Source organism: Leptodactylus fuscus, chromosome 6 (assembly GCF_031893055.1).
Source record: "Leptodactylus fuscus isolate aLepFus1 chromosome 6, aLepFus1.hap2, whole genome shotgun sequence".
Classification (NCBI taxonomy): Eukaryota; Metazoa; Chordata; class Amphibia; order Anura; family Leptodactylidae; genus Leptodactylus; species Leptodactylus fuscus.
This window is the reverse complement of record NC_134270.1, coordinates 22,553,322-22,569,361: the sequence shown is the minus strand read 5'-3', so window position 1 is coordinate 22,569,361 and position 16,040 is coordinate 22,553,322. Positions and strand designations below refer to the sequence as shown.

General features: G+C 47.0%; 1 protein-coding gene across 1 annotated transcript in view; it reads left to right on the top strand.

Moving 5' to 3' along the window:
* Window positions 1-15,389, top strand: part of BPTF (bromodomain PHD finger transcription factor) — a 35,588-nt gene extending 20,199 nt beyond the window's left edge. The window contains exons 15-32 of the mRNA XM_075279532.1: window positions 43-171; window positions 250-400; window positions 590-707; window positions 792-1,044; window positions 1,188-1,349; window positions 1,430-1,581; window positions 1,670-1,799; window positions 1,881-2,095; window positions 2,171-2,387; window positions 2,470-3,359; window positions 4,366-4,448; window positions 4,597-4,822; window positions 4,900-5,231; window positions 9,871-10,044; window positions 10,519-10,711; window positions 13,125-13,209; window positions 13,906-14,092; window positions 14,692-15,389. Of these exons, the coding sequence (XP_075135633.1) occupies window positions 43-171; window positions 250-400; window positions 590-707; window positions 792-1,044; window positions 1,188-1,349; window positions 1,430-1,581; window positions 1,670-1,799; window positions 1,881-2,095; window positions 2,171-2,387; window positions 2,470-3,359; window positions 4,366-4,448; window positions 4,597-4,822; window positions 4,900-5,231; window positions 9,871-10,044; window positions 10,519-10,711; window positions 13,125-13,209; window positions 13,906-14,092; window positions 14,692-14,725 (3,731 nt within the window). The 3' untranslated portion in view covers window positions 14,726-15,389. The remainder of the gene's footprint in view (window positions 1-42; window positions 172-249; window positions 401-589; window positions 708-791; window positions 1,045-1,187; window positions 1,350-1,429; window positions 1,582-1,669; window positions 1,800-1,880; window positions 2,096-2,170; window positions 2,388-2,469; window positions 3,360-4,365; window positions 4,449-4,596; window positions 4,823-4,899; window positions 5,232-9,870; window positions 10,045-10,518; window positions 10,712-13,124; window positions 13,210-13,905; window positions 14,093-14,691) is intronic.
* The last annotated feature ends 651 nt before the right edge of the window (window positions 15,390-16,040 follow it).

The window sequence follows — 16,040 nt, the reverse complement described above, 5'->3', positions numbered from 1 at the left end:
CTGATTGCTTACATGGTCTTCATGATGATATGTCTCTCTTAGAGTCCTCTGAGACTGAAATCACCACCACCGAAATTATCAAGAGGAGAGATGTTGGCCCGTATGGGATCCGCTCCGAGTACTGTATCAGGAAGATCATTTGTCCCATTGGTGTTCCAGAGACGCCAAAAGGTAAGAACCAGAACACCAGCGTCATCCTGCTGACAGACCGTCCCTGCAGAAAAGTAATATTATACCTTCATATCACAGAAACTCCAACTCCTCAGAGGAAGGGGCTCCGATCCAGCGCACTGCGCCCCAAAAGACCAGAGACCCCTAAACAGACAGGTCCAATTATTCTGGAGACCTGGGTGACTGAGGATGAGCTGGAGCTGTGGGAGATCAAGTGCTTTTCAGAGAGGTACGTGTCACCCAGCTCCACGAAGCTGGGGTGTGTTCACATGTGGCAGATTTGTTTCTAGAAATTTCCTTATCACTGGATGGGGCTGGACAACAGCAGCATGTGACTATGAGGACTCACCAGGTCTTGATCTCTCATTACCAATGGCTACAAATGCTACAACCACTATTTTTGTTTTTGGTTTTTTAGGGTGGAGAAGGAGAAGATCTACTCTGGAGAGAATAAGGGGGGTGACTTGAAGAAAGGAGAAGATGTGAAATCCCAAGTGGACGCACAACTAAAGCAGCAGCGTCTGACAGCCCAGCAGGTAGGTGACATGTCCTCAGCGGCCTTTGGGGGGCATTGTGTTCAGGATGGTATTTAGTTATTTCACAGTAATCTTTCCTTTCAGAAACGGTTGGAGCAGCAGAAACAATTACCACTCCCCACTGGGTCTACAAGCGTGGTCACCACCAGCACCACCCTGTCCACTCTTACCACACCACACAAAGTGGTCATGGGCTCCTTAGCCGGTTCTGTCACCCCAGGGACAAAAGTAGTGCTGGCAACCAAAGTTGCATCTCCGGCCACCGTATCATTCCAGCAGAACAAGAACTTCCACCAGACGTTTGCTACGTGGGTCAAGCAGGGACAGACCACCACTGGTAATTGGGGAGAGTTCTACCAAGTGCTTAATATTAGCAGAGGGAAAAGAGGGGGTGACAATTACAGAAAGTGCAGAGCAGTAGCATTAGTGTATGCAGGGGTGGCTGTCACTGACCGCTGTCGGATGCTTTGTGTTTTGTAGCTGCAAACACAGAGGTTTCATCCGCCACGTCTATCACCACCTCAGGCCAAACCTTCCAAATAAGTGGAAGTCCAGTGTCTGTGGCCGGGAAGGTCCTCACTAAGCTGCCACTGCCGGCCAATAGCAAGATATTAGCAGTGAACGTGCCCTCGTCGCAGGGAGGTAGGGACAAGTGTTGCGTCATCTCCCGTTGTCTCGCTGCGGCTCTGTCTTGTCTCACAACTCTTCCTCTGTCCGTTCAGGTGTCGTCCAGGTGCAGCAGAAGGTGTTGGGCATCATACCGTCCACTACAGGCGTGCAGCAAACTTTTACAACGTTCCAGCCGCGGACGGCAACAGTCTCCATCAGGCCTAACAATATGGGAACTACTGGTACCACTACAACCACCCAACAGGTGCGTACATGCAGAAAATGCCAGATGTGCACTGTCTGAATGAGGCGTGACAATGATAATGAGCCGCCGCTCCTGTGTCCTCTTGCAGGTGATTACTGCCGGCGCACAGATCCGGCCCGCGGTGACTGTGATCAGGACGCCTTCCTTGCAGCACTCTTCAGTGGCAAAGCCCATTATGCGCACCCCGCTAATGGTGCAACAAGGGATCCTGCAGTCTGGTAAGTGACGCTCCTGCGATCCCCAGCTGTAACATTGTAACTGTATAATTCTAATGCACTTACAATCGGTATGTCTTGTAGGTCAGCCGCAGCAGGTGGTAACGCAGATCATAAGGGGTCAGCCCGTCACCACTACTATGCCCTTAGGGACAGCGGTTTCCAGTGGAGGACTTAAGGTGGGAACACCAGTACAACAAGCCCAGCCACAGGCCACCACCCCGCAGGCTACTAGACCTCCTCAGCAGGGGCAAGTGAAACTGACCATGGCTCAGCTTACACAGCTCACCCAGCAGCAGGTAAGATGTGGGTTTGCGGTGCTTGGTTTGGTGCATGGTTTCTCATCTTCTACAGCTAATGCTTGTGTCGTGCAGGGTGGAAACCAGAGCCTCACTGTTGTGGTCCAAGGTCAAGGACAGACCACCGGACAGCTGCAGTTAATACCGCAAGGAGTAACCGTAATCCCCAGCCCCGGGCAGCAGTTAATGCAAGCTGCAATGCCCAATGGTACCATCCAAAGGTTCTTGTTTACTCCGCTGCCTCCGGGCTCCACACCAGCCAGCACGACTGCCACCTCCACTACCACAGCAGGTAGGTGACCGGCCCATTCAATGATTACATCCTCACTCTAAATTGTTTTGCTTATATATTATGTTTTTCATTTTTCTTGTAGTGTCTTCATCATGTGAACAGAAACCTGCAGTCCAGGGTCAGAACAGCCAGTCTATTCCTCCCCCATTGGGTCCGACCCAGTCGTCACAGCCCCTGCCTCAATGTACAGACTCTTCTACGCTACCAGCTCAGACAGATCAGATCCCATCACAGGTTCCCTCGCTGCCTCCACAAGCCTCGCACTCTGCTGGGACTTCAGACGATGGACAGCAGAAACCGCCAGTGACTGCCGCACCGGGACTTCCCATGTCGGTAGCAGAGGCTTCACCACAGACATTTCCAGCACATGGCTCGGAGACAACAAATGCTGCTCATGTTCCCACATCCCAGGTCCAGATGGGGTCACAACCCTCAGCACAACCTCAGCTTCTTAGCCGACCCCAAGTTCAGACTTTGCCCCCCAATCCAAGCCAAACACACCCCTCAATTCAGATGACTCTGCCAGCTTCATTCCACATTCAGTCACCACCGCTTCAGGCTGCCAACCAGCCAAAGTCTCAGGCGCACATTCAGCCGGCAAACCAAGTGACTGTACAGTCTCCACCCCGGGCACAAGTACAGATTCAGCCCGCTCAGACACAGGTCATTACAATGCCCCAACTCCACCAGCAAGTGCAGGTTCTCTCCCATCTTCCCCCTCAGGTGATGGCTCAGATTCAGCAAGGAGGAATTCCCCAGCAAATCAAACTGCAGCTGCCTTTCCAGATCCAACAGGCTGGGACAACACAGGCACACCAGATCCAAAATGTGGTGACTGTGCAAGCATCCAGTGTACAGGAGCATCTGCAGCGGATCAAGCAGATCCAAGAACAGCAGAACAAGAAGAAGCAGGAGGTGAAGAGAGAGCAGACGCTGCAAGGCACCAACCAGAGCGAGATCATCCAGAAGCAGGTGTGGGGGGGAGGGGGTCACATTCTCCAAAGCTAAAGTGATGGGAATTCTCCTTATCTATATACACTACTTCTTGTCATATATACTCATTGACTAAAGAAATCCTAATGTATTGCAGCTTTCTCAGTGTGACGTAATAATATATGTAAGCGATCACAATATTCCTGAAAAAGGACTGTATAATTAGGCAGAGGCGATAGGACCCTGTTGGGCACCTCTAGCCTGGATGAGATACGGTTGGGTTTGGGGGTATACAGGTTCCCTATGGTATTTTGTGGCACATATTTGCCCGCTGATGATCTGGGGAGGGAGGGTAATAAAGGTGTCATCTGTGTCTGGGAGGAGGTCAAGGAAATGGGAATCTGCTTGTTCTTGTCAGCAGATCAAATGATCCACTGTACCGGTGATTTGTCTGACTGTTTGCTGTGTACGTGCCCGCGTGCGTGCCCACTGCATCTAACAACCATCTCAGAATGGCCTAGATGACGGGCAATTCGGGAAACAAGTTCTGCTTCTCACACACACACACACACAGTCTGTCAACATGGAAAATGTCATTGTGTCATACAGGCATGATTAGCAGTCATTCATCTCTGACAAATAGGTACGCTACCCAAAAGTAGCCTCTGAGAGCCTATTTATAGGGGAGTGGGGGAGCACTTTTATCCCTCTTGTGGCTCAGGATCTGTTCAGCTCACACCGGTAATCATATACATATCTGCCAGAGACATAACTGGAGCAGTCTGACATTTACATTTTTTTCCTGTTGAGATGGGACAGCCATTATCCCGCGCTGGCATGGAACGTCAGGTATCCCTATTGATATGAATAGGGCAGGAGATTGGGCGCTGAGGTCTGATTGAAAATGGCTAAAGGGACACAGCGCTAAATCTGCCAATCAGAAGCCCAGAAAGAGGTCATGTGATAACCCCAAGCCCCTGGTGTAACAGATGGAGCAATGCGTTGTGTAATTGGGAACAGTAATCACTCTCTGTCTGTCCCATAGGTTGTGATGAAGCAGAACGCTGTGATCGAGCACCTGAAGCAGAAGAAGACCATGACACCCGTGGAAAGAGAGGAGAATCAGAGGTGGGAGTCTGTGCTCTGTCGTATGATCCGCGGCGGTCGGCACAGAGTTCAGTCTGATTGTTAGGGCTGCAGATCCCTAGTGAGCAGTCTGTCTTATTTCTCGGGATGATAGGGGGTGACATGGCAGTAATAGATTTGTGCCTTTCAGGATGATCGTGTGTAACCAGGTGATGAAATACATCCTTGATAAGATTGACAAGGAAGAAAAACAGGCGGCAAAGAAACGCAAGCGAGAGGAGAACGTGGAGCAGAAGAAGAGCCGGCAGAACGCCAGCAAACTCTCAGCCCTGCTCTTCAAGCACAAGGAGCAGCTGAAGGCTGAGATCCTGAAGAAAAGGGCGCTCCTAGACAAGGAGCTGCAGATCGAGGTGCAGGTGCGTCTAGTCTGCCACCGCCATTGGGAGGGGAATGTTGGAGTAATAAATATCCTAAAACTCTGATCTGTTGACAGGAGGAGCTGAAGAAAGATCTGCATAAAATCAAGAAAGAGAAGGAGCGAGCACTGGCCGCTGCCGCCGCCGCTGCTGCCCCCCCTCCGCCGCCTCCACAATCACCCCCACTGCCCTCACCGCCCCCACCTCCACCGCCCCCTGTACACAGGCCGTCACCCACATCGCCCACCTCTGTACCCACCTCTTGCCACAAACGGAAGAGGGAAGAGGAGAAGGAGCATCATCATCCTTCCAAGTCGAAAAAGAAGAAAATCATTTCCTCTACCTCAAAAGACAACAAGAAGGACAACAAACTCTACTGCATCTGCAAGACTCCCTACGACGAGTCCAAGTGAGTGGTGTCCTGTTACTTGCAAGGACATACATGCATATATCGCCACCTCAGGCAGTAGTGCAGCGCCAGGACATATAGTCTGCTGTATACCTATATGTATTCTCTCCCCCCAGGGATATAGAGCCCTGGAAAGTGAAAGTGTGAACAGGGCAGTAGGGCTATCCTCCATTCTCATACACACAGACTGATGGCAAAAGATCACGAGAATCTACTGGCCCATGGTCCAGGGGTACATCCTCTTGTCACATGGGGGGCGTTTGCATTTTGCATCCTGATCTGTACTTCCCCATTAAACTGCTCTGCTCCAGGGTTTTGGGACACTTCCACTCATGTCATTAGTTTATCCCCCCCCCCCCCCCCTCCATTCGCCCCTCTATAAGACAGCGGTATTCACCATATGTGATGTCCCCGTCTGCAGCACACACAGTCTATGCCCTGCAGTCACTACCAGGAGACCCCACACATGAAATGTCTGTTTCCCATCAGTGTATTTGTGTTGTTGTGTCAGCCCAGCTTCCTTTGTGGATAGCCCCCAGACTCGGCGTTCTCTGTGTGGGCGTCACCGGAGCTGCACTGCGCAGGGGGAGTGTAGTTTGTTGCATGATCTAATACTTCACACCATGGAAGACTCATTCACTAGTGCAGGGGCTCAGTCACAGCTTGTGTCAGTAAGTCATTGAACCTCCTTGTGATATCCCGACCACCTGGGACCCTCCAACTCTTGCTACTCTGCAGGTGACAGGAGACTGTGGTCCTGGTCCATGTCGTTGTTTTTGTGTAATTGTTGTACATGCCATCTCCTATATCCAGGGTCCCCTCCCCCAGCTCAGCTCTTGTTCTAGGTGTGCCGTACGGGGTCAGGTGAAGGTAAGTGGGGACATTGTGTACTGGTCATCCTCCTCCTGCTGCCATGATGCTCATTCTCTGACCTGAGCCTGTGTCCTGCTCATTTACTTTTGTGGTACGGTCCATTCGTGTTGTGTCTTGTGCATGGTGTTCCCCTGGGAGGAAGTGTTTGTCTTCCCCTTAGATTTCATTGGTCATTGTGCCTGTTGTAGGGGTTGTGCGGCTGACAGAGTCGGTTCTGGGGGCAGTGTATGATAAAGTTTCATTATTGGGGTCCCCATCTGTAGTCCTGCCTGGTCCCTGCCATATTGTGTTCTGCATGTAATTGTGTATTGGTTGCCGTCATAAGTGCTTTCTGTGCAGAGGGGTTGCACTTCTATTCATGGGGGTGTGAAATATTAGTCACCATGAGAATAGTGAGCCCAGCTCTGGAGTATAATACAGGATGTAACTCAGGATCAGTAATGTAATGTACTGTATGTACACAGTGACTGTACCAGCAGAATAGTGAGCACAGCTCTGGAGTCTAATACAGGATGTAACTCAGGATCAGTACAGGATAAGTAATGTATGTACACAGTGACTGCACCAGCAGAATAGTGAGCGCAGCTCTGGAGTATAATACAGGATGTAACTCAGGATCAGTACAGGATAAGTAATGTATGTACACAGTGACTGCACCAGCAGAATAGTGAGCGCAGCTCTGGAGTCTAATACAGGATGTAACTCAGGATCAGTACAGGATAAGTAATGTATGTACACAGTGACTGCACCAGCAGAATAGTGAGCGCAGCTCTGGAGTATAATACAGGATATAACTCAGGATCAGTACAGGATAAGTAATGTATGTACACAGTGACTGCACCAGCAGAATAGTGAGCGCAGCTCTGGAGTATAATACAGGATGTAACTCAGGATCAGTACAGGATAAGTAATGTAATGTATGTACACAGTGATTGCACCAGCAGAATAGTGAGTGCAGCTCTGGAGTATAATACAGGATGTAACTCAGGGTCAGTACAGGATAAGTAATGTAATGTATGTACACAGTAACTGCACCAGCAGAATAGTGAGTGCAGCTCTGGAGTATAATACAGGATGTAACTCAGGATCAGTACAGGATAAGTAATATAATGTATGTACACAGTGACTGTACCAGCAGAATATTGAGCGCAGCTCTGGAGTATAATACAGGATGTAACTCAGGATCAGTACAGGATAAGTAATGTATGTACACAGTGACTGCACCAGCAGAATAGTGAGCGCAGCTCTGGAGTATAATACAGGATGTAACTCAGGATCAGTACAGGATAAGTAATGTAATGTATGTACACAGTGATTGCACCAGCAGAATAGTGAGTGCAGCTCTGGAGTATAATACAGGATGTAACTCAGGGTCAGTACAGGATAAGTAATGTAATGTATGTACACAGTAACTGCACCAGCAGAATAGTGAGTGCAGCTCTGGAGTATAATACAGGATGTAACTCAGGATCAGTACAGGATAAGTAATGTAATGTATGTACACAGTGACTGTACCAGCAGAATATTGAGCGCAGCTCTGGAGTATAATACAGGATGTAACTCAGGATCAGTACAGGATAAGTAATGTAATGTATGTACACAGTGACTGCACCAGCAGAATAGTGAGTGCAGCTCTGGAGTATAATACAGGATGTAACTCAGGATCAGTACAGGATAAGTAATGTAATGTATGTACACAGTGACTGCACCAGCAGAATAGTGAGCGCAGCTCTGGAGTATAATACAGGATATAACTCAGGATCAGTACAGGATAAGTAATGTATGTACACAGTGACTGCACCAGCAGAATAGTGAGCGCAGCTCTGGAGTATAATACAGGATATAACTCAGGATCAGTACAGGATAAGTAATGTATGTACACAGTGACTGCACCAGCAGAATAGTGAGCGCAGCTCTGGAGTATAATACAGGATGTAACTCAGGATCAGTACAGGATAAGTAATGTAATGTATGTACATAGTGACTGTACCAGCAGAATAGTGAGCGCAGCTCTGGAGTATAATACAGGATAAGTAATGTAATGTAAGTACACAGTGACTGCACCAGCAGAATAGTGAGCACAGCTCTGGAGTATAATACAGGATGTAACTCAGGATCAGTACAGGATAAGTAATGTAATGTATGTACACAGTGACTGTACCAGCAGAATAGTGAGTGCAGCTCTGGAGTATAATACAGGATGTAACTCAGGATCAGTACAGGATAAGTAATGTATGTACACAGTGACTGTACCAGCAGAATAGTGAGCGCAGCTCTGGAGTATAATACAGGATGTAACTCAGGATCAGTACAGGATAAGTAATGTAATGTATGTACACAGTGACTGCACCAGCAGAACAGTGAGCGCAGCTCTGGAGTATAATACAGGATGTAACTCAGGATCAGTACAGGATAAGTAATGTAATGTATGTACACAGTGACTGCACCAGCAGAATAGTGAGCGCAGCTCTGGAGTATAATACAGGATATAACTCAGGATCAGTACAGGATAAGTAATGTATGTACACAGTGACTGCACCAGCAGAATAGTGAGCGCAGCTCTGGAGTATAATACAGGATGTAACTCAGGATCAGTACAGGATAAGTAATGTAATGTATGTACACAGTGACTGTACCAGCAGAACAGTGAGTGCAGCTCTGGAGTATAATACAGGATGTAACTCAGGATCAGTACAGGATAAGTAATGTATGTACACAGTGACTGTACCAGCAGAATATTGAGCGCAGCTCTGGAGTATAATACAGGATGTAACTCAGGATCAGTACAGGATAAGTAATGTATGTACACAGTGACTGCACCAGCAGAATAGTGAGCGCAGCTCTGGAGTATAATACAGGATGTAACTCAGGATCACTAGAGGATAAATGCAGAGCTTTTTTCCATCATAGATTCCAGTCCCCTCAATGATTTTCAGTGGAGATCTTCCGTGAACAACAAGGCCTTTCTCAGTGTACTGAACTGCCATAACACTAAGGAGCACGGCCTTAATAACAATAAGTAGGACAGTACAGATCAGTTGGGGTAGTGTAGTTGCAACATTTTAAAGTGCACCTTCAGTTCTAAACAATTCATCATTAATGGATAGTACAGGTGAATATAAGAAACTTTGTAATATATCTTATTAAGGAGATCTGTTTCCTTCACCATTTATTAAGCCGTTATCAACCTCACACATAGAGCTCTATGGAGAAGAGAGGGGTGGAAGAGGAGGCTGCTGCCGATGCCTGATCAATCTATTGTTTCATTCTGTGCACCGGTAGCCTCTCATCTACAACCTAGTAGAGGAGCAGCAATTATTTGAGTGTCTTTTCTATCCACCCTCCGCTTTTCCTAGACTAATATGTAGAATGTAATTCAGCCTGATAAGTGAAGGAGACCTATTTCTTTAATAAGATATATAATAAAGTTTCTTCTGTTCACCAGCACTATTCATTTATGCACCGTGGTGTACGCTGTAAGGTACAGAACAGAAATCCCATTGCTGCTGATCTGATTTTTTTGGGGGGTGGGTTCCTGTGAATGTCTCCCCCTCTGCATAGAAAAAAGGTCATGAATTTCCATTCATTGCTGCAGATTAGAATGACCCCCTCTCGGATCTCGCCACCTGTTGTTGGCGGAGCCGTTGTTGTTCCCAGTGCCAGCGTATCCACCAAGGAAGCTGTAGCCGTGTTGAGTGTTACAAGCGCCGGCTGCTTTCTCTGTAAATGACAACTGTTGGGTGTTTGTGCTGTGAATTGATTCCAGGTTCTATATTGGCTGTGAGCTTTGTGCTAATTGGTATCACGGAGAATGTGTTGGCATCACAGAGACGGAAGCCAAGAAAGTGGATGTATACATCTGCAATGAGTGTAAACGCTCACAAGAGGGCAGCAGTGAGGAGTTGTATTGTATCTGCAGGACGCCGTATGATGATTCACAGTGAGTCCTGGGAACCTTTCTCTACTAACTAGAGCGTTCGCTCGTTGGATGTGTGCAGCTCAGTTGCTTTACCTTTCCTTAGCTCCAGAGTCTCCATTAACCTGGCCAGAGCATGCTTTGTCCCCTCACTGGGGGAGGGGATTGACTGGTGACCCCTTTTAATGTGTCACAAGCGATCTCTAAACATAATGTGTGCTGCATGTTCTCTGGACTGATGACTGCAGAGCATCGCGACTCTTTCTCTCTGCTTTACACTTGGGAAATGATTTGTCTCCTAGCAGTTGGCGGCCCCTGCTGTCTGGTCCTGTGTACTGCAGCTCTGCCCGCACACAGGGCTCCTAGACTTCTCAGCTTTTGCTTTAGGGATGTTTGGGGGTCAATAGCTGAGATCCGCTCGTCTTTACGCAGATCTGTGTGATGTCACCGCTTTCCGTGTCCTCTTCTCACCTCCTGCTCTTGTGTTCGAACGTGTAGATTTTACATCGGATGTGATCGCTGCCAGAACTGGTTCCACGGTCGCTGCGTTGGGATTTTGCAGAGCGAAGCAGAATACATAGACGAGTATGTATGTCCTGAGTGTCAGTCTACCGAAGACGCCATGACGGTGCTGAGCCCACTGACCGACAAGGATTATGAGGGATTGAAGCGAGTTCTCAGGTCATTACAGGTGAGAAAAGAAACAATGCTGAACACTTACTGAAGCATGTCCTACACAAAATGGACAGTGTGTGTACCAAAGCCCCCGCCCCAAATCTCATTATACAAATACAATGATCTTCACTGGACTGATCCTGAGTTGTTGTATTTTTTGGACCATAAGACGCACCCAGGTTTTAGAAGAGAAAATAGGGGAAAAAATTTAGAAGCAAAAAATGGAAAAATATGTCTTATATGGGAGTTGTGGCGTTTTTTTTTATTATTAGCCCTCCTTAGGGGGCTTGAGTCTGTAATCATTTGATTGCAAGTCCCATAGACTGTAATACAACAGTATAGCAATCTATGGAAGATTTTGTACAATACTATTCATGCTGTTCATAGACAAGCCTCAATAGTAATATTCTTATGACAGGCCTGGGGGCTTTCATTAGGCTCCCGGCTATCAAGGGAACAGAACGGCTCCCGCAATTGCGCCACGCAGTAGCTGTACTGCAACAAGAAATGTACGAGCCGCTGCAGGAGTGAGGCGATGCTGCAACCCCGCTCCTACATCTACCCCCGCCAACACTTCCCACATTCGGACTAATGTGGGGGGAAAAAAGTGCGTCTTATAGTCTGAAAAATACAGTACATCCTGTATTATACTCCAGAGCTGTACTCGCTGTTCTGCTGGTGCAGTCACTGTATACATACATTACATTACTTATCCTGTACTGATCCTGAGTTACATCCTGTATTATACTCCAGAGCTGCGCTCACTATTCTGCTGGTGCAGTCACTGTGTACATACATTACATATCCTGCACTGATCCTGAGTTACATCCTGTATTATACCCCAGAGCTGTACTCGCTGTTCTGCTGGTGCAGTCACTGTATACATACATTACATTACTTATCCTGTACTGATCCTGAGTTACATCCTGTATTATACCCCAGAGCTGCGCTCACTATTCTGCTGGTGCAGTCACTGTGTACATACATTACATTACTTATCCTGCACTGATCCTGAGTTACATCCTGTATTATACCCCAGAGCTGTGCTCGCTATTCTGCTGGTGCAGTCACTGTGTACATACATTACATTACTTATCCTGCACTGATCCTGAGTTACATCCTGTATTATACTCCAGAGCTGCGCTCACTATTCTGCTGGTACAGTCACTGTGTACATACATTACATTACTTATCCTGTATTATACTCCAGAGCTGCACTCACTATTCTGCTGGTATAGTCACTGTGTACATACATTACATTACTTATCCTGTACTGATCCTGAGTTACATCCTGTATTATACTCCAGAGCTGTGCTCACTATTCTGCTGGTACAGTCACTGTGTACATACATTACATTACTTATCCTGTATTATACTCCAGAGCTGCACTCACTATTCTGCTGGTACAGTCACTGTGTACATACATTACTTATCCTGTACTGATCCTGAGTTACATCCTGTATTATACTCCAGAGCCGCACTCACTATTCTGCTGGTAGAGTCACTGTGTACATACATTACATTACTTATCCTGCACTGATCCTGAGTTACATCCTGTATTATACCCCAGAGCTGTGCTCGCTATTCTGCTGGTACAGTCACTGTGTACATACATTACATTACTTATCCTGTATTATACTCCAGAGCTGCACTCACTATTCTGCTGGTGCAGTCACTGTGTACATACATTACATTACTTATCCTGTACTGATCCTGAGTTACATCCTGTATTATACTCCAGAGCTGCGCTCACTATTCTGCTGGTACAGTCACTGTGTACATACATTACATTACTTATCCTGTATTATACTCCAGAGCTGCACTCACTATTCTGCTGGTGCAGTTACTGTGTACATACATTACATTACTAATCCTGTACTGATCCTGAGTTACATCCTGTATTATACTCCAGAGCTGTACTCACTATTCTGCTGGTACAGTCACTGTGTACATACATTACATTACTTATCCTGTACTGATCCTGAGTTACATCCTGTATTATACTCCAGAGCTGTACTCACTATTCTGCTGGTACAGTCACTGTGTACATACATTACATTACTTATCCTATACTGATCCTGAGTTACATCCTGTATTATACTCCAGAGCTGCGCTCACTATTCTGCTGATATCTCTACCACCGACAGTGCACTGACTGCTTTCTAGCGGTATATAAGACCGCACATTCATGAGGACATTCAGGGTCCTCTTTATGCTGTTCTGATCTCGAGTAGTAACCTGTTTATACATAACTTTGTACTTGAGAGCTGCACAGCGTATTTTGAATTTTGCTATTGGAGACAGTCAGCAGGTTTGTGGACAGATCCCCTGTAACAGCTTAGCAGAGCTGGTATATTGCAGGGGCCGGTAGAGATAACACTTTCTGTAGTCCTGCATGTCCTGACCTCTGACTTTCCTTGCCCCTGCAGGCACATAAGATGGCGTGGCCGTTCTTGGAGGCCGTGGACCCAGAGGACGCTCCAGATTATTACGTGGTGATCAAGGAACCAATGGGTTAGTGAGATGTTATGGGTCGGTAATCATCGTGGCTATTGTACATTGGGTTCTGTGCTGCATCCTCTTCCCTGAGGCGGCCATGTTCCCCCTTACTCAGGACATACATTGCTAATCCTGGACAACACTACGAATTGTGAAGGAGCCAGCACATTGTGGTGTGAGGGCTACTGGGGCCCCAGGGCCAGCAGAGGTGGGGAGGGCCTGTCACAGTCCAGTGGTTCACATCACAGGGTCTCAGCGGGAAACTGGAAGGAAAAACAGAAACGGAATGTTCTGATCTGCAGCATTGGCCTCATTAAGGGATTTATTAACCTCCTCCGGAGCTGCACTCCTCTCTGCTAGGAGAAGGTCAGGACGGGTTTTTAGCCTCTAGATGCAGATGGTTTGTTACAATGTATTCAGACTGTGACGTTTCCTGCACTGACACATTGTAACAACCTCTCAGCACAGAAAAGATCTGTGTAGTTGACGTGTTGTTTCAGAGGATCTCCTAAGCAGAGGAGTCTGCAGTGCCCCCCGCTGAGCATGGCTGAGTGTTTGCCACAGTGTCTTTGTCCTTCCTGTTACTGATAGCCTGTAGACTATTGTAACGTCATAAACCTTTATGTATCGAACCACATAGACCCTCTTACCCCAGCCATAGATACCCTGCCTCGGTAAGTCACTGACTCACGCCCCTCTGTACTTCCACAGACCTGGCCACCATGGAGGAGCGGATCCGCAGTCGATACTACAAGAAGCTGACGGAGTTTGTAGCCGACATGACCAAAATATTTGACAATTGTCGCTATTACAACCCTAGTGAGTCCACGTTCTGCCAGAGCGCTGAAGTCCTCGAGTCCTTCTTCGTGCAGAAGTTAAAAGCTTTCAAGGCCAGCAGGTGAGTGATTGGATGAGCGGACCCCTTAACACCCACCTCCCTAATGTGTTCATAGCTTCACGCCTGACTAAGCTTTGCTTCATGTTCTGTATAGCAGTAGGGAAAATTTACAATTTTCCAGACAGTCCCTATGCTGAGAATGTTACATGTAATGTGGTATCAGTCTGTGGACATGGTATCTGGATAGTGGGTAACGAGCTCCTCCCCCACACTGTAATATTGTATCTGGATAGCAGGTGACAAGCTCCTCCCCCACACTGTAACATTGTATCTGGATAGCAGGTGACGAGCTTCTTCCCTACACTGTAACATTGTATCTGGATAGTGGGTGACAAGCTCCTCCCCCACACTGTAACATTGTATCTGGATAGCAGGTGATGAGCTTCTCCCCCACACTGTAACATTGTATCTGGATAGTAGGTGACGAGCTCCTCCCCCACACTGTAATATTATATGTGGATTACATGTGAAAAGTCCCAATCCCCAACTTCCACCAAACACACACACACTTTTGCACTCTGCCCTGCGTTGCGTTTGCGCTCCTGTTTCTATAACGCCACTTTGTCGGACTGTGTGTAACGAGTTTTCTGTCCCGACAGGTCCCATAACAACAAGTTGCAATCTCCCTCATAGTTGTCGACTCTGCCGTACGAAGACTCGGAAAATAGGATTAATTTGTCCAAAGGACAAAAGCGACAGAAGCGGTGGGGGAGGGGCGAGGCGGAGAGCCAGTAGTGGCGATCGCTCCGTGCATCATGTCGCATGTTCTTCAATGAAGAAGCCGCTTTACCGTTCAGAGACTTTTTCACGTATTTATTTATTGTTCAGAGACATTTTTTTATTCCTGCTCATTTGTCGACTAATTATTTTTTCTTATGAAAACGAGAAAAAAAAAAGTTTCTAAAACGAAAAAAAAAAAAAATAGCCGCGCCGCTCCGGCCGGACGCAGTTTGGACCCGATGCGTTTTTTGTCCTGTGTTTTAACACGATTCCTGTAATTAAAACAAATGGAAGAAAAAAAAAAAACCTGAAATCTGAAAAGTCGTTTCTTTCTATGAAAGGAGAGGCTCGCGGGAAACGCAGCGACCGGACGCACAGCGCCACCATGATAACTGTTAAGACTGATGACTGCAGACTGTTTGTGGGGGAGGGCCCTGGGGCCCCCTCCCCCGGGCTCGGCTCCAGCTGGATCTTCGGTAGCGAGGTTCTTTGTAAATGTTTGTCAATCTGAATTTTCATTTCTTTTGTAAGTAAAACTAAAACTATGGATGTAAATGACAATAAATTGGGACGCCACGTCCCCGACCATCGCCACGCCTCCGGTCACTGGCAAGTGAAGATTTGTGTGTGTGTGGGGGGGGGGGTCTGACAATATATAAAATTAGGGGGAGGAGACCCAAGATGGGGGTCTGACAATATGTCAAATGAGGGGGAGGGGACATAGCCAAGGTTGGTGGGGAGGGAAGGAAGTGCCTCCGATTGTTAATTAATATATACAGTCCTATGAAAAAGTTTGGGCACCCCTATTAATCTTAATCATTTTTAGTTCTAAATATTTTGGTATTTGCAACAGCCATTTCAGTTTGATATATCTAATAACTGATGGACACAGTAATATTTCAGGATTGAAATGAGGTTTATTGTACTAACAGAAAATGTGCAATATGCATTAAACCAAAATTTGACCGGTGCAAAAGTATGGGCACCTCAACAGAAAAGTGACATTAATATTTAGTAGATCCTCCTTTTGCAAAGATAACAGCCTCTAGTCGCTTCCTGTAGCTTTTAATCAGTTCCTGGATCCTGGATAAAGGTATTTTGGACAAACAATTCAAGTTCAGTTAAGTTAGATGGTCGCCGAGCATGGACAGCCCGCTTCAAATCATCCCACAGATGTTCAATGATATTCAGGTCTGGGGACTGGGATGGCCATTCCAGAACATTGTAA